The sequence below is a fragment of the Pipistrellus hanaki genome (genome assembly GCF_964339955.1).
Source record: "Pipistrellus hanaki genome assembly, chromosome: 1".
Lineage (NCBI taxonomy): Eukaryota > Metazoa > Chordata > Mammalia > Chiroptera > Vespertilionidae > Pipistrellus > Pipistrellus hanaki.
Window position 1 is genome coordinate 72591569 of NC_140503.1, and position 24367 is coordinate 72615935.

General features: G+C 40.3%; 1 protein-coding gene across 1 annotated transcript in view; it reads left to right on the plus strand.

The window, feature by feature from the left end:
• RNF212B (ring finger protein 212B) overlaps positions 1 to 24367 on the plus strand; it is a gene marked incomplete at its 5' end in the record, with an annotated part of 33075 nt that overhangs the window by 3146 nt on the left and 5562 nt on the right. Inside the window, 11 exons of the mRNA XM_084863730.1 lie at positions 1369 to 1421; positions 2006 to 2080; positions 16428 to 16543; positions 17194 to 17254; positions 18367 to 18395; positions 20352 to 20398; positions 20620 to 20662; positions 20824 to 20887; positions 22075 to 22123; positions 23461 to 23500; positions 23883 to 23983. Coding sequence (XP_084719856.1) covers positions 1369 to 1421; positions 2006 to 2080; positions 16428 to 16543; positions 17194 to 17254; positions 18367 to 18395; positions 20352 to 20398; positions 20620 to 20662; positions 20824 to 20887; positions 22075 to 22123; positions 23461 to 23500; positions 23883 to 23983 — 678 coding nt within the window. The remainder of the gene's footprint in view (positions 1 to 1368; positions 1422 to 2005; positions 2081 to 16427; positions 16544 to 17193; positions 17255 to 18366; positions 18396 to 20351; positions 20399 to 20619; positions 20663 to 20823; positions 20888 to 22074; positions 22124 to 23460; positions 23501 to 23882; positions 23984 to 24367) is intronic.

Sequence of the window (24367 nt, forward strand, 5' to 3'; positions counted from 1 at the left end):
CAAACAAACAAACAAATACAATAGCCAACACAACAATAGCCATTCAGTATGAATGAATCAAAATTATACCTATATTTTTGTCTGAATTGGCAAAAAAATCTATCTTTTGGTGTGCCACAAAATTTTAGTAATTAGTTTGTGTGCCATAAGATGAAAAAGGTTGAAAATCACTGCTCTATATGAATTTCATGACCCTTTTAAATTATCTGCTAATGTAACAAAGCTGTTGACTATGGTAACAGCAGCTCAGTTTGGAGCTGTTTGTCTCAGTGAAGCATATGCCATGTGATGTTTTCTCCTGACATGGCATTTATCTTTTTCTTTTTTTTTTTTTTTTAATATATCTTTATTGATTTCAGAGAGGAAGGGAAAGGAAAAGGGAGATAGAAATAGCAGTGTTGAGAGAGAATCACTTACTGGCTGCCTCCTGCACATCCCCCACTAGGGATCAAGCCCACGAGCCAGGCATGTGCCCTTGAATAGAACCTGAGACCCTTCAGTTCGCAGGCTGATGCTATCCACTAAGCCAAACTAGCTAGGACCTGACATGGCATTTATCTTCATCAGTAGCCAGCACTTCTACTAAAATTTCAACTTATACGAGACATTCAGAGTTTTAATTTTCTTACCTTGCAGAATGGGTTAATTAGAGAATGAAAGTAGGAAAGCTTCAAAACATGATCCAAAAAAATTAGCAAAGTAAGAACAGAGCAGAAATAATTGGGAGGTGTCTTATGGTATGTGATCTGTGCCTACTGTCAGGTGGGTGGGATAATAAATAATAACTTAAAGTTGAAATCATTGGTACTCTTCCACTCTTTCCAGTACTCTTATAAATGCCCTTCAGTACTCCAGTTGGGACGATAGAACTGACCCTCACCCACAGAAGAAAATTGGGAAATTATAAAGAGGGAGATAGGTAGAGGTACAGTGTGAAAGTCTTACTTGGCATTAACATACAAATTTGGATATAATAATTTAGAGAACAGAGCTCACATTGATGTCCTTTTATAGCAAATGATATTCCAAATTTTGTCTTCTCTTGATAGCCTGCATGACTATTACCATGTACTTTAGGAAAATCTTACATTTTTTTTTTTTTTTTTAATATTGATTTCAGAGATGAAAAGAGAAGGAGAGAGAGAGAGAAACATCAGTGATATGAGAAAATCATTGGTCGGCTGCCTCCTGCATGCCCCCTACTGGGGATCGAGCCCGCAACCCAGGCTTGTGCCCTTGGCTGGAATCGAACCTGGGACCCTTCAGTCCGCAGGCTGATGCTTTATTCACTGAGACAACCTGGCTAGGGGAGAAAATCTTACCTCATATCCATGAAAACTAAATATTTATTTCCTCTTTCCTCCCTAGAAAAATGTTCTGTTTGTGGAGCTGCCTGCAAACATCTGGCTATTTCTGATAATGTAAGTTTTTCTTCTCCTCCCACCAACCATTTTATTCCATTCCTAGCCTGTAGGAAGTATACAAAGAGTATAGTTGAAAAGTGATTAAGTATTGAAAAAAAAAGGTTTTTTTAATATATTTTATTGATTCTTTACAGAGACAAGGGAGAGGGAGAGAGAGCCAGAAACATCAATGAGAGAGAAACATCAATCAGCCACCTCCTGCACACCTCCCACTGGGAATGCACCTGCAACCAAGATACATGCCCTTGACCGGAATTGAACCCGGGACCCCTGAGTCTGAAGGCTGATGCTCTATGCACCAAGCCAAACTGGTCAGGGCAGGCATTGAAATTTTTTTAAAAAAGGAAAAGAAACAAACAAAATTCGCTAGTAGCAATTGTAAAAAATAGGATAAGCAACATACAAAAGAATTATTTGTGGCTATTTTTACAGAAGCACTGAGTAGAGATATTTAAGACATATAGCACAATGAAATAATATCGGGTGTGTTTAGAAGGGATGGTACATCCTTTGCCATATTTGCCAGTATTTTACTTCATTCCATGTGGATATATTCAATGTTTGTGTTACTCTCTTCATAGCTGAAACCTCAGGAGAAGATGTTCTTCAAAAACCCTGTGGAGAAAGCTTTGCAGCATTTTAGTCACATCTCTCAGGTATGAGAAACAAAAGTGAAAAACTGATTCTTCAGGCAAGTTCTAATTGCATCTTATGTCTTTATCAAAAGTTCTCTTTAGACTGCATTTGTGCACAATGGACAGAAATGGGCTGTTTTGGTTGCTTTCTTCATTGATGATATACATCTCAATAGTTAACTTTTTTTTTTTTTAATATATTTTATTGATTTTTCACAGAGAGGAAGAGAGAGGGATAGAGAGTTAGAAACATCGATGAGAGAGAATCATAGATCAACTGCCTCTTGCACACCCCCTACTGGGGATGTGCCCGCAATCAAGGTACATGCCCTTGCTCGGAATCGAACCCGGGACCTTTCAGTCTGCAGGCCGATGCTCTATCCACTGAGCCAAACCGGCCCCGGCTCAATAGATAACTTTGTACTGACCCAGAATCTGTGAAAGCTATAGGAGCCAAGATGTAGCTGACATCTTGCCTTGCCTTGTACTTTTTAGTTCTATTAAAGTAATGTTTTTTCAATAGGATATTTGAATATCATATATATATATATATATATATATATATATATATATATATATATAATTGATTTTTCACAGAGAGGAAGAGAGAGGGATAGAGAGTTAGAAACATCGATGAGAGAGAATCATCGATCAGCTGCCTCTTGCACACCCCCTACTGGGGATGTGCCCTCAACCAAGGTACATGCCCTTGCTCGGAATCGAACCTGGGACCTTTCAGTCCACAGGCCGACTCTCTATCCACTGAGCCAAACCGGTCCCGGCTGTTTTGTTTTTGTTAATCCTCACCTGAGGTTATTTTTCCATTGATTCCCCACCCCCACCCCCCACCCCCCCAAAAGAGTGAATGGGAGGACAGAGAGAAACACAGATGTGAGAGAGAAACATCAATTGGTTGCCTCCCTCCTGAACCCAACCAGGGCTGGGGATTGAGCCTGCAACTGAGATACCTGCCCATGACTGTAATTGAACCTGGAAACCTTCAGTCTGCATGATCTCTAGCCATTAAGCCAAATTGGCCAGGGCTATTAAGTAATTTTAAAGAATAAAGGTTTGCCTGGCCAGTGTGGTTCAGTGGTTAAGCATCTACCCATGCACTAAAAGGTCATTAGTTTGATTCTGGTCAGGGCATTGTCCAGCTTGCGGGCTTGATCCCAGAGGGGTGTGTAAGAGGCAGCCGATGAATGATTCTCATCATTGATGTTCCTCTCTTTCCCCCTCTCTCTTCCTCTGAAGTTAACGATATATATATATATATATATATATATATATATATATATATATATATATATATAAATAAATATATATAAATATATATAAATAATTTTTTTCTTTTTTTTAAAGAATAGCCCTAGCTGGTTTGGCTCATGGATAGAGTGTCAGCCTGCAGACCAAAGGGTCCCAGGTTCGATTCTGGTCAAGGGCACGTACCTTTGTTGCAAGCTCCTCCCTGGTCCAGCCCTGGTCTGGGCTCATGCAGGAATCAATTGAAGTGTTTCTCTCACATCGATATTTCTGTCTTTCCATCTCTCTTCTAAAAAGCAATGGAAAAATATCCTCAGGTGAAGATTAAAAAAAAATAGGGGGGGAAGAATAAAGAAGATTCTAAGCTTTATCACCTTTCTTTTCAGATAAACGAATCTTTTAAAACATGATTTGAATATATAGGCCTGACCCTGTAAACAATGGATTTATTTAGTGGTCTTTCAATGATTTATTTAGTGGTCTTTCAGTCTTTTGCTTGTAGACTGAAGTTCAAGAAAGGACTTTTTTTTTTTTTTTTGTATAGCAAAGGTGGAGATTTATTGAAGAACAAGTATAGATTCTCACATAGAGAGTGGAGAGTCCCCAAGAAAGAACTTCTTATTTCTCATTCTCGCTTTTCAATAAAATTTTCTTAGTTATATATATAATCTTCATTTAGTATTCATAACTGGGTGCCAGAATTTTAGAAAAATACTTTTTCTTTTTTTAATATATTTTATTGATTTTTTTACAGAGAGGAAGGGAGAGGGATAGAGAGTCAGAAACATCGATCAGCTGCCTCCTGCACTCCCCCCACAGGGGATGTGCCCACAACCAAGGTACATGCCCTTGACCGGAATCGAACCTGGGACCTTTCAGTCCACAGGCCGATGCTCTATCCACTGAGCCAAACTGGTTAGGAAAAAATACTTTTCTTTTTCTGATTCATAGTATACCATTGACTTGGTCAGGAGCTATAGGAATGTAGAAGAATATATGCAAGAGAAGGCAGGATAACAATTTAAAAGAGTTTCCAAATATAAACTTTGGTTTTTAGCTTTCACTCTCAGTTCTCCACTGAGATTATTTCATAATCTCATGGGATTCCTATTTTAGCATGTTTCTTGAGATTTTTATCACTGTTCTTCTATTCTTCGAATTCTTAGGAAAGTATTCTTTTCCTAAACATGAAGAGGAGCCTTAGTCATTTCTTTTTTCTTTTCTTTTTTCTTTTTTAAAAAAATATATTTTATTGCTGGGACCGGTTTGGCTCAGTGGATAGAGCATCGGCCTGCGGACTGAAAGGGCCCGGGTTCGATTCCGAGCAAGGGCATGTACCTTGGTTGCGGGCACATTCCCAGTAGGGGGGTGTGCAAGAGGCAGCTGAATCGATGTTTCTCTCTCATCGATGTTTCTAACTCTCTATCCCTCTCTCTTCCTCTCTATAAAAAATCAATTTTATATATATATATATAATATTTTATTGATTTTTCACATTTTATAAAATATATTATAAAAATATATATATTATTGATTTTTTATAGAGAGGAAGAGAGAGGGATAGAGAGTTAGAAACATCGATGAGAGAGAATCATCGATCAGCTGCCTCTTGCACACCCCCTACTGGGGATGTGCCCGCAACCAAGGTACATGCCCTTTCAGTCCGCAGGCCGACGCTCTATCCACTGAGCCAAACCGGTTTCGGCTGAGCCTTAGTCATTTTCTAGCTGAAGATAGTAGATTTAATTTTTCTTTGGCTTCACTCCTCAATCCTAATTCTGGAGATAGAGGAAAGGAAATTGAGGCTTTGGCTGCATTCTGCTTTTAGCTACTTGGGTGAAACATCATATTTTGGATGGTACATATTTAACATTATCAGGAGCTAAAATCCAGCTGGAACTGAAGGAGAAATGTAAACAAGGTCACATGAGCAAGAGAAAGAGCAGACTTTGGTTAATAACTAAACCCAGGATTAGCTAATGATTAGCAGAGAAATTATATGTAGTCTGAATCCTAACCTAACTAATCATGGGACCAATTACACATGGTCAAATAATCAAGATAAAATAAATGGAAAGGGTTAGTTAATCATCACTTTAGTAAAGCACCAGTTTGGTGAAGTCAGCAATGTCTGAAAAGTGTTTTTCTAGTCTGTGAAGTTGAATAATTGACCCAAGAAATGCCTAGATTGCCTTATTCAGGCCTTTTCTCACATTTTCCTTTCAGTCAAACCTTTACTGACTTTCATACCTCAAATAATAGCCCAACTACTTCTTTTCCTGCTTTATTTTTCATCATAGTTCTTATTTCTAATACTCTATAATATATTTGTTTATTGTTTGGATATGGCACTGAAATGTAAGCTCCATGAAGGCAGAGATTTGGTTGGTTTTGTTTATTGTTATATCTTCAAATAGTTCTTAATATGTAGTGGACACTCAAAAAATTGTTGAAGGAATGAATGAATGAATGAATGAATGAATGTTGATCTAAATATCCATTTTAATTATCTCCAATCTCTGTAATGACTTGACAAGGGCATTTTTCTGTTGTACTAATCTATGGCCAATAGTTTTATCAAGCTGCTCATTTTGAATTCTTTACTCACCTGTAGATAAAATTATCTAACTATATTTGGGAATTGGAGAGCCCCATATGGATCTGTTAGCGTTCTTTTATTCCAAGGTCATAGATTATATGCACTCTTATCCACAGCTAGTCATCTTTCAAATGCCAGTTATTATTCCTTCATTGGTAAAGCCTTCTCTGACTCCTGTAGGCAGATTTCTATTCTGTCCTTTGTACTCCTAGCCCACCTTGTTCTTAATTCTGCAAAAATGTTTGAATTTATTTGTTCATTTGTTTATCTCACTGAACTGTAGCTTTTGAAAGGCAGGTATCATATTTGTATTGCCCAATGCCTAAGTATGTACCTGGAAACAATTAGGTACATAAAACACATTTATTAAGTGAATGAATGCACATGTATGGCTGGAAGTATGGAAAGAGGAAAAATTCAAGGTAAGGTCAAAGAGAGAGGCTTGATAGTATAGGAACTTGTAGGCCATGGTAAGGAATTTAGATTTTTCCTGAAATGCAAAAGAAATAGCATAAACTGATAAATAATTTTCAAAGAGTATCTGGCTGCTTTGTGGAGAATAGGTTATACCAAAGTTAAGAGTAGAAGCAGGAAGACCTCAACCCCTGCAGTCTGGCTTCAGATTATCTCACTGAAGCTGCTCTTGCCTCAATTCCAATGGAATCTTTCTTCTTTTTTCTCATTTTATTAAAAAAAAATTTTTTTATTGATTTCAGAGAGAGGGAGAGGGAGAGAAAGATAGAAACATCAATGATGATAGAAAATCATTGATTGGCTGCCTCCTGCACACCCCACACTGGCAATTGAGCCCACAACCCAGGCATGTGCTCTGACCAGGAATTGAACCATTACACTCAACCACTGAACTACGCCAGCCAGGCCCAACAGCAGCTCTTATCATTTGTACTTCCCTTTTGTGGTCCTCATAAGTAGGGACTGCGGAACAGAGACTCTCTGTCGAATGAATGAGAGCTCTCTCTCTCTCTCTCTCTCTCTCTCTCTCTCTCTCTCACATCAGACATACATCCATTTGTCACTTGATATCTTCATTAATTTAACCTGTCCCAAACTGGACTCATTATTCTTAACAATCCTCCACCATGCACACCGCCCACATATGCACAAGAAAACAGGCTACTCTTTCTGTTTTATCATAGTAAGTGATAACCACATCCACATAATGACCAAACCAAAAAAGTAGAGTCATTCTTGATTTCTTCTTTTAGCATATCCAGTTATAATTAAATCATGTTACTTCTGTCTGTCTACAATACTTGAATATCTACTTTATCTCCAAACTCTAGTCTAGTCCATCATAGTTTCCCATCTGCATTACTGCAGTAGTTTCCTAACAGATCTTTTGACCTCCAGTCTTTCATTTTCCTATCAGTTCTCTATATTGAAGCCAGAAAATTATTCTGAACAGAAGTATTATCCTGGCATTTTTACATTTAAACTCATTTAATACAGCCATTGTTTTGAGGATAAAATCCAACCCCTTAACATGACACATAAAGTCAGACATGCTTTGGTCCCTGCTTATCTCTTCAGTCTCATCTCTTATCTTCCCCTCCCCACCCCAACTATAATACAGAGACTGGATCTATTTTAATTATTTACATAAATAATTTTCTCTGTTGCCTCCGGGCCTTTGTACATGCTGTTTCAACTGTCTGGAACATTTTTGTCCCCAAACATATACACTAATAAAAGCAAAACATGCTAATTGATTGTCCCCCCACTACACTCACCAGCCAATCAGAGTGAGTATGCAAATTAACCCAACAAAGATGGTGGTTAATTTGCATATGCAGGTATGGAACAAAGACTAAAGACAGTGTAGAAGGAAGCCAAGCATGGCAGAAGGGAGCAAAGTAGCAGTGAAGGGAGGAAGCCGGTAAAGGGAGGGAGCTGAGGCAGCAGAGATGGGAGTGGAGCTGAGGGAGCGAAGCTGAGGCAGCGGGGTTTGCTCTGGCCATAGGAAGCCCTATTCTTGCAGGAATCTTCCTGCAACGGGCCTCTAGTACATAGATAAGTACACACAGTAAAACATTGTATTTTTGTATTGTATTATAATTTTCTGTTTGTTTGTGTGGATCTTCTCATAAAGACAGGGACAGTATCAATTGTACTTATCTTATATATCAGCTTTTGACATAGTACCAGGAGCATAGAAGGAGTCAATAAATACTAGTATTTTTTAATAGAATAATCTTTCTATTGATATTTTCCCTTAAAGTATATGAAGTATGAGAAAGTGATAATACTGGGAAAACTATTGGAGAGAAAAATCTTAAGACTAAGTCTGTCTGCTAGCTTGTAACTAACTTCTTTCTTTGACCATTCATACTCCTTCACATGTAATACTCATTTCAGTTATACTTGTCTCACTTCTTGTAAAGATCCAATGATACTGGTCATGTCAAGTCAATAGGTATTTATTTTGTTGGGCCGAAACCGGTTTGGCTCAGTGGTAGAGCGTCGGTCTGCGGACTGAAAGGTCCCGGGTTCGATTCCAGTCAAGGGCATGTACGTTGGCTGCGGGCACATCCCTGGTAGGGGGTGTGCAGGAGGCGGCTGGTCGATGTTTCTCTCTCATCGACGTTTCTGGCTCTCTGTCTCTCTCCCTTCCTCTCTGTAAAAAATCAATAAAATATATATATATTTTAAAAATAGGTATTTATTTTGTTGAGAAAGGGTAAGCACAAATTTCGTATTATTTTTCCAATTTGTAAAACAACCCATGTTAGCAATTTGGAAAATACAAAACCTTTGGAGAGATAAGCACTGTTGCATTAAAAAAAAAAAAATCCAATGAAATGTGAAAACATTCTTTTTTTTAATATTTTTATTGATTTTAGAGAGGAAGGAAGAGGGAGAGAGAATCATTGATTGGCTGCCTCCTGCACACCCCCTACTGGGGATCGAGCCCAAAACCTGGGCAAGTGCCCATGACTGAAATAGAATCCGGGCCCTTCAGTCCTCAGGCCAATGCTCTATCCACTGAGTCAAACCGGCCAGGGCTGTGAAAACATTCTGAAAGCTGTAAAGTACTATATTTAAATAATAATGTGGGAAGACTCATTATAGATTATGAAAGGTCACAAACCTACAGGAAAATAATGAAAGACCATAAAAGTAAAAAGAAGTTTGTTTTGTTTGTTTTCAAAGGGAAGTATAAAATACCCTGTCTAGTTTTTTAATAACAGCTTTATTGACATATATTTACATACCAATTCACCCCTTTAAACTGCAATTCAGTAGTGCTTAGTATATTCATATAATTATGCAATCATTACTACCTAATTTTAGAAGATTTTTATCACTCCATAAAGAAATCCTTCGCAAAACTCTGGGGGGTGAGGATATGAATGGAAGTGGGGTGGGGGGGACAATGGTAAGATATGTGCACATATAATATCTTAATTAAAAAAAAGAAAAAGAAAAAAGAAGAAATCCTGCCCTGGCTGGTGTGGCTCAGTTGATTGAGCATTGTCCCATACACTGAAAGGTTGCTGGTTCAAATTTTGGTCAGGGCATATACTTAGGTTACTGGTTTGATCCCCAGTAACCATAGGTGTTTCTCTCCCTCTCCCTCTCTTTTTCTCTTTCTCTCTCCTCTCTCCCTTATCCTCTTTCTACAATCAGCATACCTATTAGCAGGCAGTTCCCAAATCCTCTTTACCCTTTCCAGCCTTAGGCTATCACTAATTACTTTCTGTCCCTATAAGTTTGCCTGTTCTAGACATTTCATAAATATGAAATCATACAAGGTATGGTCTTTTGTGATTGACTTCTTTCACTCAGTGTAATGTTTTCCAGGTTCATCCAGGTTGTAGCATGTAATAGGACTTCCTTCCTTTTATGACAAAATAATATTCCATTATATAGATAGACTAGAGGCCTGGTTCATGAATTCATGCCCAGGTCGGGTCTGGCTGGCCAATCCCAATCAGAGTGGGAGGGCTGATCAGGGATGGGCCCAGCCAACTGGAGGGGCTACAGGAGGTTGGCCAGCCGGCCCTGCCCCCTGATAGACCTCCTGTGTTTCCAGTAAGTTAATAATTAGATTTAGGCTTACCTAGAATCATTTTATTGAGGGGGTGGGAGGCAAGAATACTTGATAGCATTGTGCATAAGGGGGGGTCCCCCCATCCCAGCCTATAACCTCGATCCCTCTCACATTTTGTGTGATGGTAGCCATTTATGAACTTTACATCTATCTATATAAAGAGAAAATATGCAAATTTACCATCACAAAGATGGCAGCATCAATGACAGCACCCACAGTAGAGGTGGGGTTTCCATAACATAAGATGGCTGCACCCACAGTGAAAGCTGAGTTCTTATAATGAGCCTTAAGGAGTAATCAGCAGGGACCTGAGGATGTGGCACTGGGCTGGGACAGGGGACCTGAGCCCTGGGGGACCTCAGGCCTGGACCTCTGCCCAGCGGAGCTTGATGGGGGACCTCAAGGTGTGCCCCTCTGCCCCGGTGCTAGCCGGGGGACCTCAGGCTGCTCCCCCTGCCCTGGTAGGGGGACCTGAGGCCACATCCCCCCCACAGCACCGGGCCAGGGGACCTGAGGCTGTGACCTCCACCTGGCAGGGCTTGACAGGGGACCTCGGGCTTCGCCCCCAGCCCCAGTGCTGGGCCAGGGGACCTGAGGCTGCAGTCCCCGCCGGTGGGGCTTGATGAGGGTGGGGCCAGTTGGGTTGGATCTTATCCAATGAGGGTGAGGCTGGCTGGGTCTGGGTCTCCCATGATTTCAAGGTGCACGTGGGTGGGTGGGGACTTGACTCTGGGTACCATGGCCGGCCCCAGACTGACAGGAGGAAGCTTTTCATATACATTTTACTAATTTTCTTTCATCTCTGATACTTCTATTATAGAAAAAGGACAAATTGCAATATTAAAGTATTTCCTTTAATTAATCCCCTTTTAATGTGCACGAATTTTGTGCACTGGGCCACTGGTAGGTACATAATGCACTAGGAGCAGCAAAATGCTTATATATATATTTTTTTAAAATATATTTTATTGATATTTTTACAGAGAGGAAAGGAGAGGGATAAAGAGTTAGAAACAGCCGAAACTGCCGAGACCAGTTTGGCTCAGAGGATAGAGCATTAGCCTGGGGACTGAAAGGTCCCAGGTTTGATTCTGGTCAAGGGCATGTGCCTTTGTTGTGGGCACATTCCCTTTGTTGTGGGGGGTGTGCAAGAGGCAACTGATTGATGATTCTCTCTCATCAATGTTTCTAACTCTCTATCCCTCTCTCTTCCTCTCTGTAAAAAATCAATAAAATATATGTTAAAAAAAAAAAAAAAGACACAGTTGAAACCAATAATTATTGGATAGGCGAACTGTAGGGTCCCAGGTTCCAATTCTGGTCAAGGACATGTACATGTAAAAAATCAATAAAATATATATATATATTTTAAAAAGAGTTAGAAACATTGATGAGAGAGAAACATTGATTAGCTGCCTCCTGCACACCCCCACCTGGGGATGTGCTGACAACCAAGGTACATGCCCTTGACCAGAATCGAACCTTTCAGTCCGAAGGCGACACTCTATCCACTGATCCAAACAAGTTTCAGCTCCATTGATTTCTTTTTTTTTTTTTTTTAAATAAATTTTTATTGTTCATATTATTACAAATGTTCCTTTCCCCCCCCTTCTCACCCCACCCTCTGTCCTTTCCCCACCCCCCATTGTCCTCATCCATAGGTGCACAATTTATGTTCAGTCTCTTCCCACATCTCCCTCTCCCCTTTTCCCCAAGAATCATCAGTTCACTCCCCTTCCATACCTCTGATTCTATTATATTCAACAGTTAATATTGTTCCTCAGATTTTTTTTTTTAGTTTCCTTGGTTTTTAGATTCACTTGTTGATAGTTACGTATTTGTTGTTCATAATTTTTATCTTTATTTACTTTCTCTTCTGAAAGAACCCCCTTCAGCAATTCATATAATTCTGGTTTGGTGGTGATGAACTCCTTCAGCTTTTTTTTATTAGTGAAGCTCTTTATCTGACCTTCGAATCTGAGTGATAGCTTTGCTGGATAGATTATCTTTGGCTGTAGGTTCTTACTATTCATCACCTTGAATATTTCTTGCCATTCCCGTCTGGCATGCATGGTTTCTGTTGAGAAATCAGCTGACAATCGTATAGGTGTTCCTTTATAGGTAACTACCTGCTTAGCTCTTGCTGCTTTTAATATTCTCTCTTTGTCTTTTGCTCTTGGAATCTTAATTATGATTTGTCTTGGTGTGGTCCTCTTTGGATTCCTCTTATTTGGAGTTCTGTGTGCTTCCTGGACTTGTAAGTCCAATTCTTTCACCAGGTGGGGGAAGTTTTCTGTCACTATTTCTTTCAGTATGTTTTCGATATCTTGCTCTCTTTCATCTTCTGGGACCCCCATAATTCTGATGTTGGATCGTTTGAAGTTGTCCCAGAGGTTTCTTACATCATCTTCAATTTTCTGGATTCTCTTGCCTTCTAGCTTCTGCAGAGGAGTGTCTTCTGGCTCTTTATGTTCCAAATCTTTGACTTGATTCTTGCGATCTTCTATTCTGTTTTTAGGACTCTGTAAAATATTTTTTATTTCAGACAATGTATTCTTTATTTCTTGTTGATCCCTTATCATTTCTTGTTGATCCCTTTTCATATCCTCATAGGTCTCATTTATTTTATCGGCCTTTTCTAGGAGACTATTGAAAAACCTTATAAGTGTGGTTTTGAACTCTATATCCAGTCGCTTTTTGTCCTCCATTTCTTTCGTTTGTGATCTATTTGGTTTAGGTATTTTCGCAGGCAGCTTTCCTGATGGGGCGGAGTTTCAGGGTGGAGCCTACAGCCTTGGCTTCCATCAGCCCTGCCCTATGCGACTCCTGAGACTCAGGGTCCTTCAGTACTTGTTGCAAGCGCCTCTGAGAGAAAGGTGCCCTCGATTTTCGCCTGCTGCCAAACTGTCTATGCTCTCCCCCAATGAGTCCGGTATTGGGGTTCAGTTCAGTTGGAAGTGGAGTTGGAGGTGGCGTTCAGAGCAGTCTGGAGCCCCTGTCTCCTTCCCATCAGGGCAATCCCGCGGCACAGCGGGCCGGCCCTTCTCTGCGCGCACTGTGCGCGCCTCCGGGACCTCCTCTCGTGGTTCCCTGGAGTTCCGTCTTACAGCCCAGCTCCCTATGGGTGAGCCTGGGTCCCCAGGGCCTGGCCTAGAATTGGGGTTCAGAGCAGTTGGAGCTGGGCCCAGCACAATCGGAGCTTTTCTCTGCTTGCTGCTTGGGAACTCCAGCCAGGCACTCGGCCTCCCTCCTCTCCAGCTCCGTCCTCTCCGCGCGCCGCGTGTCTCCGTACCTTAGGCTTTTACAGCTCCTCCGCGCTTCCTTCTGGTTTTCTCCTTGCTTCTTGTTGCAGGATTTCCAGTCAGTCGACTTTCCTGTAGTTCTGGGTAATGTCCATTTTATATTTTAGTTGTATTTTATTAAAATTGTTGTGTGCCGCTGCGGCTAGTTGCCTACCCGAGCAGCCATCTTGGATTCTCCTCCATTGATTTCTTTAGGGAGAGTAGAAGAGAGAGGGAAAGACAGAGAGAAACATTGATGTGAGAGAAACGTATTGATTGGTAGCCTCCTGCATGAGCCCTGACCAGGGCCGGGGCTGGGGAGGAGCCTGCAACCAAGATACATGCCCTTGACCAGAATCAAACCTGGGTCCCTTTGTCCTCAGGCTGATGCTCTATCTACTAGGCAAACTGATTAGGGCAATCCCCAAGTTAAACACACACACACACACACACAAATTTTGCTTATAAGTAAGCAAAATTTGTCCTTTAGAAAATAAAGAAGCCAACCTCCTTATGGAGCTAATGAATTTGAATGAGGCATAATAATGAGTTTGCTGACGATTAAAAATTTTAAAATACTGAGATTCATTACTGAGCTAGGTTTAGAATCTTCTTTGGCGGATATATTTTTTAAAAATCCTCACTAGAGGATATGCTTTTATTGATTTTAGAGAGAGAAGATATGAAAGAGCAACATCGATGTGAGAGAGAAACATTGACCTGTTGCCTCCCATAGGAGCCCCAAATGGGGACCAAACCTGTAAACTTTGGTGTGTGGGACAACACTCCAACCAGCTGAGCCATTTGGTGGGGGCTGGTGGACATATTTGAAACAGACTAAACATCTGTACTCTAGTATCAGACAAAACCACTTGTTCCTCTCCTCTAACACTTTTTTTTTTAACTAATTTTTTATTGATTTCAGAGAGGAAGGGAGAGGGAGAAAGAGTCAGAAACATCCATGATGAGAATCATTGATTGGCTACCTCATGTGCATCCCACCCTGGGGATCGAGCCCACAACCCAGGCATGTGCCCTTGACTGGAATTGAACCTGCGACCCTTCAGTCCCCAGGTCGACACTCTCTCTATCCACTGAGCCAAACCTGCTAGGGCTCCTCTAACACTTCTTGCTGGTAGTTGTTTTTTTGGCTTGGTCTTTCTTTTTCTTGGAATGGTCAGATCTGATTTTTGGGTTTGAGTTTTTTGGGGGATAAGGAGGCCTCCTTAGACCTAGGCAAAAGGCCTTCCAGGACTCCATTCTGGCTCCCTGGAGTTCCACAGGGGTCTGTTCTCAGTGTACATAGAAACTCAAAGGGAGAACTGATCCAGGGCAGGATTAGGATTTTCTTGGCCCTAGCCTGATACTTTCTCTAACCAAAAACTTACCTCAAGAGGAGGTTAGGAGTTTGGCTGAGTGGATGGAGGTTGAGTCTACAGACTGAAGGGTCCCGGGTACAATTAAATGACATACCTCTTCAGGGCAACCAATTGATGTCTCTCTCACATCGATGTTTCTGTCTTTTCCCCTCCCTTCCACTCTCTAAAAATCAGTGGAAAAATAACCTCAGTTGAAGTTTAACAAAAAAAATAAATTAAATTAAATGGCCAAGCTATTTTAAAAAAAGAGTATATTAGGAGTTTGGGATAATATTTTTTAACTATGTATTACATCTATCTGTAAAATCTATTGTTCCCCAACACCACACTACCACCACCACCATTTTAGTTAACTCCCAGAATTCTGAGTAAATTTTCTTTCACTACTGCACTGTTCAAATTTTCTAAAATGAACATCTTTTACTTCTATGAAATTAACTTTAAAAAATAGACTACAGTTAATTCTTATCTACTATCTAGAACTAATTTAACTTTGCTTTGAGTAAAAAGGAAAGAGGTAAAAGCAACTTGTAAATTAGGTAAGAACAAAGGTTTATGACAAGATACTAAGATCAAAGGCCCTAGCCAGTTTGGCTCAGTGGATAGAGTATTTACCTGCAGACTGAAGGGTCCCAGGTTCGATTCTAGTCAAGGGCACCTATCTTGGTTGCAGGCTCCTTCCTGGCCAGCTCCTGGTCAAGGTGCATGCAGGAGGCAACCAATCAATATGTTTCTCTCACATTGATATTTCTCTCTATCTTTCCCTCTCTCTTCCACTCTCTCTGAAAATCAATAGAAAAGTATTCTCAGGTGAAGATTAAAAAAAAATAAAAGATACCATAATCTAGGGAAGAACTTTAGATAACAGGTTTAGTCTTGAGTAGGCATGAATGAGTTGACTCATAAATACTGCTGTATATTCAAATGTAGTTTGACAAAGCAAAAACCCTTTCTAAATACAAACTTTTGATTTGACCAATAACCCCATGATATGCACATCAGTCTATCAAACAGTGTTGAAAGATAAAATTATTTGTCCATGCCTAGAAATAAAATTCAGGAATAAGCAATCCCCTTTGGTGTCTCTTTGCCCTTTTCTATAGCAGCATAAGCAACCTGCATATGATTCTGCATGAGTTTCTTCAGGGAAAGTAAATTGGTTACTAGTGCTCTGGAATGTGGAAGCTGAGGCCAAATTAATAAGTCCAAACTAATCAGAACCAATTCTAACATTTTGTTTGTTTGTTTCACTCTTCTTGCTCAAGATGAAAGATTATATTTTTAAAGGGCCCTCCTGCTATGTCAGAATATTCTTTTTAAGATGTTAGGAAACCATAGTCCTGGAAATGAAAAGTTTTGGTGTTTATTTTAATTTTTTCTAATGCTGAACCCTCTAGTTCTGGAGAGTCATGAACTAGGTCAGATGCTCAGAAGAAAATGATCAATAATAGAGTATGAATTGAGGCCTGGCTAACATAGCTCAGTGGTTGAACATTGACCTATGAATTAGGTCACAGCTCGATTCCCAGACAGGCTATATGCCCAGGTTGTGGGCTCGATCCCCAGTGTGGGGAGTGTAGGAAGTGGCCAATCAATGATTCTCTCTCATAATTGATGTTTCTATCTCTCTCTCCCTCTGCTTTCCTCTCTGACATCAATTTAAAAAAAAATTTTTTTTTAAATAAAGTATGAGTTGATGTATTTCCCTTTGTTGCCAGAAGTAAGGAGAAGGAGTTATGGGGGTATTTGTCATAGGCCTCGTTTTCCTTCATAGGTGTGGCGTTTCCAGAAAAAACAAACAGATCTCCTCATCGCCTTTTATAAGCATAGAATTACAAAGTTAGAAGCAGCCATGCAGGAGGCACAACAAACAGTGACCAGACAGAACAAGTAAGTGACAAATCAAATCACCAGAGAGCTTTTTTCTTGCAGAGAAGCTATAGCCCTTAATCCCTATGGTTGCAAAGCCTAAAAATTGTCCCATGTGTGTTTATGTTTATCTTGGGCAAATCAGATACAGAATTTTTAGTTCCCTCAACCTCCATTTTATTTTCATTTTTCTTCCCTCGAGGGGGTCCTCTTCACTTTATAGCTTTCCTTTCCTACTCCCCCTGATCAAAAACTGCTTCTTCAGAGAAATCCGATATAGCTTTTTCATAGTGATAAAGACAAGAAATAGTATTTGAAATGTTACCTCTAGGGGAATGTATTTTGGAAATCTTAAGCTAAAAGATGGAATCCTTGATGGAAATTTTATATCAGCAGGCCAACGGTTTATGCAGAGAGGAAATGGAATTCTATGTAAACTCCTCTGAAATTATACTAAGTGACTGTTTATTTTGTCCATCTGATTCTTCTCATCATCAAAGCCATGCCATTGTCTCCCCGAATTACTAAATCTCTGAGAGGAATACCGGGTATGGTGGCAGGCATCTCTCCATAAGCATAACTAGATAATAATCAAAATCTCCATAAGCATTAACTAGATAATAATTATCCCACTGACCTACTAGAGCTGATTGTTTTCATCTTTTGCCTAGGGAGCTGTCAGTTTTAAGGAAAGAGAATGAAGAACTAAAGAAATTTCTAGCCATCCTAAAGGTAAATGAAATTGATTTTCCTTACTATGATTTTCTCTCCTACTTTTCCCATCTATCTAGCAGGCTAAATAGAATAGTGTTTCATAACTTTTTCATTTACACCTGATAATATGTGTACAAGCACACTGTAGTAGACCGATGAGGCCACAGAAGACTTTGGAGGGCTTTAAAGGTCAGTATTTAGCACACTGATAGCCCATCCTTGAACATCAGTGAGTTACAATATACCATTTGGGAAGCTCTCTTATAGAAGAGACTAGAGGCCTGGTACACGAAATTTGTGCAGTTGGGGGGTACCCTCAGCTTGGCCTGTACCCTCTTGCAGTCCGGGACCCCTATCTACTTACTGCCTGCCTGCTCACTGCTCCTTACTGCTTGGCTCGCTATTCCTAGCGCTGCTGCGGAGGTGGGAGAGGCTCCCGCCACCACTGCTGCACTCCTAGCCATGAGCCTGGCTTCTGGCTGAGCGGCCCTCCCCCTGTGGGAGCACAATAACCACCAAGGGGCATTTCCTGCATTGAGCGTCTGTTCCCTGGTGGTCAGTGCGCATCATAGCGACTGGTCATTTGGCCATTCGGTCAATTTGCATATTAGGGTTTTATTATATAGGATATCTATTGTGACTTAAAATCTCTCTTCAAGAATCCCAAGACACTTCAGGACCTTTCTAATGCCTCAAACTGTATTTCCTAGACATTTGTTTCTTCCTAAGAATGTACTCTGTATGTATATAATGTTCCTCTTGATCCTGCTCCTGTAACTCCTGTGTGGGCTCTGAGGTGAAGGAAATGGTTGATGAACTTATCTTTCACTTCTCCAAGAGTTACTCACTATAGCACATTGTAGTCCTGTCATTTTTCTTTTTCCTCGCCTACTTCCCTATGTATATTATTCTACAGGACTCTCACTGTCTTTTTATGAAGAGGAATTAGAATTTCATTCCTGCAAAGCTAAAATTTTCCTAAGGAAACACTGCTGCTATTTTTTCTCCTATTGGAAGTCTTAACAACCACAGCTATCAGACATTGCAGCTTACATATCTAATAAGTAAGATCCACAGATTAAGACCCTTGAGCTGCAGTTTCCTTCACTCTCATTTTTTTTCAATTACAGGAATCGCCAAGTTGGTACCAAGGAAGCAGGTCAGTTTTATCAGGGCCCATTCTACCCTCTTTGAAAATTTCTTTTCTTTCTTGACTCTTGGTTGTAACTCCTGTGTGGGCTCTGAGGTGAAGGAAATGGTTGATGAACTTATCTTTCACCTCTCCAGGAGTTACTCCCTGAAAAGTACTGAAGTAAAATCTTGAAAGTAATGTTTCCCCTTAACCATCATCTTACGAAATCCTACTCATCCTTCAGAATTCAACTTCCATGTCATTTCTTCTGTCAAGACTTCATTAGCTAGAGTAGGTGTTCTATTATTCATTTATGGAGTAAATAATCATTAAGTGACCACTATTTATTAAATGCTGGGTATACATCACCCATCATTCTAGTTGGTAATTATTTTTTTTTAAAATATATTTTATTGATTTTGTACAGAGAGGAAGGGAGATAGAGAGTTAGAAACATCGATGAGAGAGAGTCATCGATCAGCTGCCTCTTGCACACCCCCTACTGGGGATATGCCCGCAACCAAGGTACATGCCCTTGACCGGAATCAAACCCAGGACCCTTCAGTCCCCAAGCCGATGCTCTATCCATTGAGCCAAACCGGTCTCGGCTCTAGTTGGTAATTGTTAATTATTTTTAATGTTAGCCCTGTGTTGGTGGATTAAAAAATACATGACTCCTGTATTCACAGAAGTTAGCCTAGTATTCTTTTATATTTTTGTACCACTGATATGCCCATTATAACACTTAAACCTTGCTTTATTACTATTACTAGAGGCCTGGTGCATGAAATTCATGCAATGGGGGCAGGGGGTGTCCCTCAGCCCAGCCTGCACCTTTTCCAATCTGGGTCCCCTTGAGGGCAGTCGGATATCCCTCTCACCATCCAGGACTGCTGGCTCCCAACCATTTGCCTGCCTGCCCGCCTGACTACTCCTAACTGCTTCTGCCTGCCAGCATGATCACCCCCTAACCCAGGGGTCTTCAAACTACGGCCCACGGGCCACATGCAGCCCCCAGGGGAGTCTGATCCTGCCCGCCAGGTTTTTTGGGCAGTGAGCACAGCCAAGGTGTTACAGTAGGAATTAGTAGTTCATATAGTCCGGCCCTCCAGCTCTGAGGGACCGTGATCTGGCCCCCACTTTAAAAAGTTTGAGGACCCCTGCCCTAACCACTCCCCTGCCAGCCTGATCAATGCCTAACTGCTCTCCTGATGGCCCAATTGCCTTTAACTGCCCTCCCCTACTGGCCTGGTTGCCCCCAACTGCCCTCCCCTGAAGGCCTGGTAGCCCCCAACTGCCCTCCTCTGCTGACCTGGTCTTCTCTAACTGCCCTCCTCTGCTCGCCTGGTCACCCCTAATTGCCCTCCCCTATCGGCCATCTTGTGGTAGCCATCTTGTGTCCTCAGGGGGGCAGCCATCTTTGACCAAATGGGGTGGCCATCTTGTATGTTGGAGTGATGGTCAATTTGTGTATTACTCTTTTATTAGATAGGGTTATTTTTGTGTCTCCCATTAACCTGTTAGCCTCTCAGAGAAAGGACTCATATTCTAGTATCTTTGAAATCTCAGTATCTAGGACATATAAGCCCTAAATAAATGCTTGTTGGATAGATGGATGAGAGGATGGAGTGAGTGAGGGGGAATGGTGGATATATGAATGAATGGACAGTTGGTTAGATATATGTAAAGTTGAAAGTACTTGGTAAGGCACTGAGGAAAGAAAGAAGGAAAGGAGGACTTCAAAACTTACCATATTGTGGGCAAGAAAGGGAAGAAGTTTTCACTTAGGGAGTTGGACAGCCAAGGGGGTCTTATATGGAAATTTGGACTCCATATTTTGGGATGATACCTGTTAATACATGATAATAAGCAATTTATTCTCAGAGAGGAAGCTATTACTTCTAAAAATAATGATTTGATTTATCCTCTAATGTGAAATTTCTACTTAGAGTTATTAGCGCTGCCTCCTGTTTTTTCCTGCAGGCCAACCACACCTCGACCAGTGGGCATTACTTCCCCGACACAGTCAGGTAGAGAACATTTTTTTTTTTTGCCCCAAAATCTGTGTGAGTTGAATAGATATCTTTTTCCCATTTGGAAGATGGTTTCCACTCAAAGACTATAATGTGATTTCCTTAACCTTATGTATGAAATGAGATCATACAACCAGATACCCACTTGCAACCGATTGGATACCCACTTCCATACTATTGATGGAAACTTTTCATTCTGCACTTTATTCCTTTTTTAGTTACTCCAAGACCCAATTATCAGCATAGCAGTCAAGTGGTCAGGTGAGTAGGGAGCCTACATAGCAACATTAAACTGTTAGCAAAAGTTGGAAGATGAAAGCAATACCTAGGTGTGGCTGAGATAGACCAAGGAGACTTTAGGTCTCTGCAGAAGTTTAATGCCAGATTTGTTTGTTTGTTTTGTTTTGTCTCACCTTATACAGCCGGTCCTCCTCTGTGGAGTCTCTCCCTTATAGAGTGGCTGGCTTTAGTAACAGCGTGGGACAAGTAAGTAAAAGTTACCTTTTTTTTCTAGGTTGAGATTTTATTTTTATTTTTATTGATTTTTAGAGAGGAAAGGAGAAGGCAAGAGAGAGAGAGAGAGAGAGAAACATAAATGATGAGAGAACATTGATCGGCCGAAACCGGTTTGGCTCAGGGGATAGAGCATCGGTCTGCGGACTGAAGGGTCCTGGGTTCGATTCTGGTCGGGGGCATGTGCCTTGGTTGTGGGCACATCCCCTGTGGGGGGTGTGCAGGAGGCGACTAATCAATGTTTCTCTTTCATCGATGTTTCTAGCTAGCTATCTCTCTCCCTTCCTCTCTGTAAAAAAATCAATAATATATATATATATATATATTTTTTTTTTTTTAAAGAAAATTATTGATTGGCTGCTCCTGTACAAGCCCACAACCTCGGCATTGAATTGTGACCTGGTTCATAGGTCAGTGCTCAATCATTGAAACACACTAATCATTGAAACAAATCAATGAGATTTCTAATACTAAATGAAAGCAAAGATTTAAGGCAAGAATATTAAACTTACGTGATTTTGGCATAAGTTATCTGAGAACATCCTAGACTTTTCTTTTAGCAGCACAAATCTGAAGTTGGAAGCTACTGCAGAGAACGAATAGGGGTGAAATAGTGGAAATGTTCAAGCACTAAATTAACAGTGTCAGTCATACGCATTTTGGAAGTAGTATAGTGTGGACTAGATACCCACTGTGGAAGAACAAAATGTGCTTCAATGTGTAGATACAGAGAAATAGTAAGTACCGTATTTTTCGGACCATAAGACGCACCGGACCATAAGACGCACCAGTTTTTAGAGAAGGGAAATGAAGAAAAAAAGATTCTGAAACAAATAGTGTCCTAAAATATTTTATGTGCATTAAAACCCAACATCACAGTCATAAACACATGTAATCAACCCTGTAAAGTAAACAGCAGCATTTAGAACCATTTTAGAGCCGGGCAAGCACACAGAGACCACACAGAGCCGGGCAAGTAAAAAAACTTTTTTTTTACAGTATATGTGTAGGCTATATTTGGACCATAAGACGCAGGGACTTTTCCCCCCCACTTCTGGGGGGGGGGGGGGGAATGCGTCTTATGGTCCGAAAAATACGGTAATATGAAAGCAGAAAATTAAGGCACGTTTATTAATGGATGTTTATTATTTGTCCATCAGGGAGCAAGAAGCATTCAGGGAAGGAGCACTCCCAGAGACTCTTATACTGGTGAGGGGGAGGGAAAAAAACCTCTCAGAAAACAAAATATTCTGTGCATACACCAGCAGATTTCTGGTTTTCTGTGTATAATATAATGCCATTTTGTTTGTTCCAGTGATTCCAGATATCCACACATATAGTATTACTTTTCAAATAATTACATTTCTGTTCTCAAACTGATAAGAGGGAAATAAAAGGTTTGAGTGATAGAAAGTCATTGAAAACCTCATCTAGTCAAGTGGATAACTTAAATAAAATAATTGACATGGATTTTTTAAATTGCCACAAGATGGCAGTAGAAGTTAGGCTTAAAAGGAGAGTTAACTAGATCTGATTTTCTTAGCCTGCAGGATATCTGGCTTCTTCACTGTGTATTAAACCTAAATATTGTCCAGTGAAGAAATATTTTTGTTCCACCCACTTAATTTTCTTTTCTTTTCCCCCTTAAAATTACTATTTTCAAGTGCATTAGAGAATACTTATCAGAAATTTCCCTTTCTTTCCAAAAAGGCAATTTGAAATTTGCAAATCTCTTTAGGATAACCATTTTTTAATTTCACCAAAGTCTCTCCTCAATTGTTTCATATTTTTCCCTTTGAAAAATGTAGATGTCCTAGCAAATTTATTATTTTTTAATATTTTTTTTATTGACTTCAGAGAGAGGAAGGAAGAGGGAGAGAATCATTGATCGGCTGCCTCCTGCACATTCCCTACAGGGTGTTGAGCCTGCAACACAGGCATATGCCCTGACCAGGAATCAAATAATGACTTCTCAGTTCATAAATTGAAACTCAACCACTAAGCAACAACAGCCAATTTATTTATGGTAATTTTATAGTAATATTCCCTCTTTAATTCCTGATTTTAGTTATTTTTTCTTAGTATGGCTAAATACTAAATATTAATGTTTTGTTGATCACTTCAAAGAACCAAAGATTAGATCAGAAATTAATGAAATAGAGGATAGAAAGTAGAGAAAATCAACAAAACCTAAAGTTTTGTTTTTAAAAAAATATATTTTATTGATTTTTCACAAAGAGGAAGGGAGAGGGATAGAAAGCTAGAAACATTGATAAGAGATATACATTGACCAGCCGCCTCCTGCACACCCCTCACTGGGGATGTGCCCGTAACCAATGTACATGCCCTTAACCGGAATTGAACCTGGGACCTTTCAGTCCACAGACCTACGCTGTATCCACTGAGCCAAACCAGTTTTGGCAAAAGTTTTTTTGACATACATGATGAAAATCTTTGACCCTTAGTTCCTTTGCTCTAGCCCCTAGTATACCTGAGTCTCTTCTCCAGTCTGGATTATCTCACAGGCTCATTTTTATGCTTTCTAGAAACCCCTTCACCAGCTTCCACTCACAGCCTGTCATACAGGTGAGTAACACTGCTTCCTTTCACTTGGGATCTGCTCACTGGAACACTTAATTTTTTTAGATTTAAGATATATTTTAATTGATTTCAGAGAGGAAGGGAGAGAGAGAAACATCAGTAATGAGAGAGAATCACTGACTGGCTGCCTCCTGCACACTCCACACAGGGGATTGAGCCTGAACATGGCATGCACCCTGATCAAGAATTGAACTGCAATTCTTGGTTCATAGGTCAATGCTGAGCCATGCTGGCTGGGCTCAATTACTTATTTTATTCTCACTTGCAAGCAGGGTTCCTGGCCTAAATGTATAGGTTCTTTCTTTACAGATGCTTTTTACCTTTACCTTTTCTTTTCTCTGCTGATGCTTGTGTTTCCCCTCCATAGAACTTCATCTGCCTCCTCTGGACTAGGGATCTTTTCCTTTGGACCAACCCTGAATAGTGGGGATTCAGGCCACATACAAGTACTCACCCCCAACAATTCGGGTAAGTTAAATAACATTCCTAAAGGATTGTAGCTTCAACCATTGGCACATATAAAAGAAAATGAAAATTTTCAAGTTAAAAAGAAGTTGGGGATCTTCCCACAAAAGAGCACTGTCTCCAGTTTAACTCTTTTTTTTTTTTTTTTTTTCATGGTTATCTTTCTTTTGTTTTGTTTTTAAATTTAATAAATCTTTATTCAGATTATTACAATTGTTTCTCCTTTTTCCCCCCGGTAGCTCCCCTCCACCCGGTTCCCACCCCGCTATCCTCATCCATAGGTGTATAATTTTTGTCCAGTCTCTTCCCGTACCCTCCACACAGACATCCCTTTCCCCCTGAGAATTATCAATCCTCTCCCATTCTATGCCCCTGATTCTATCATAT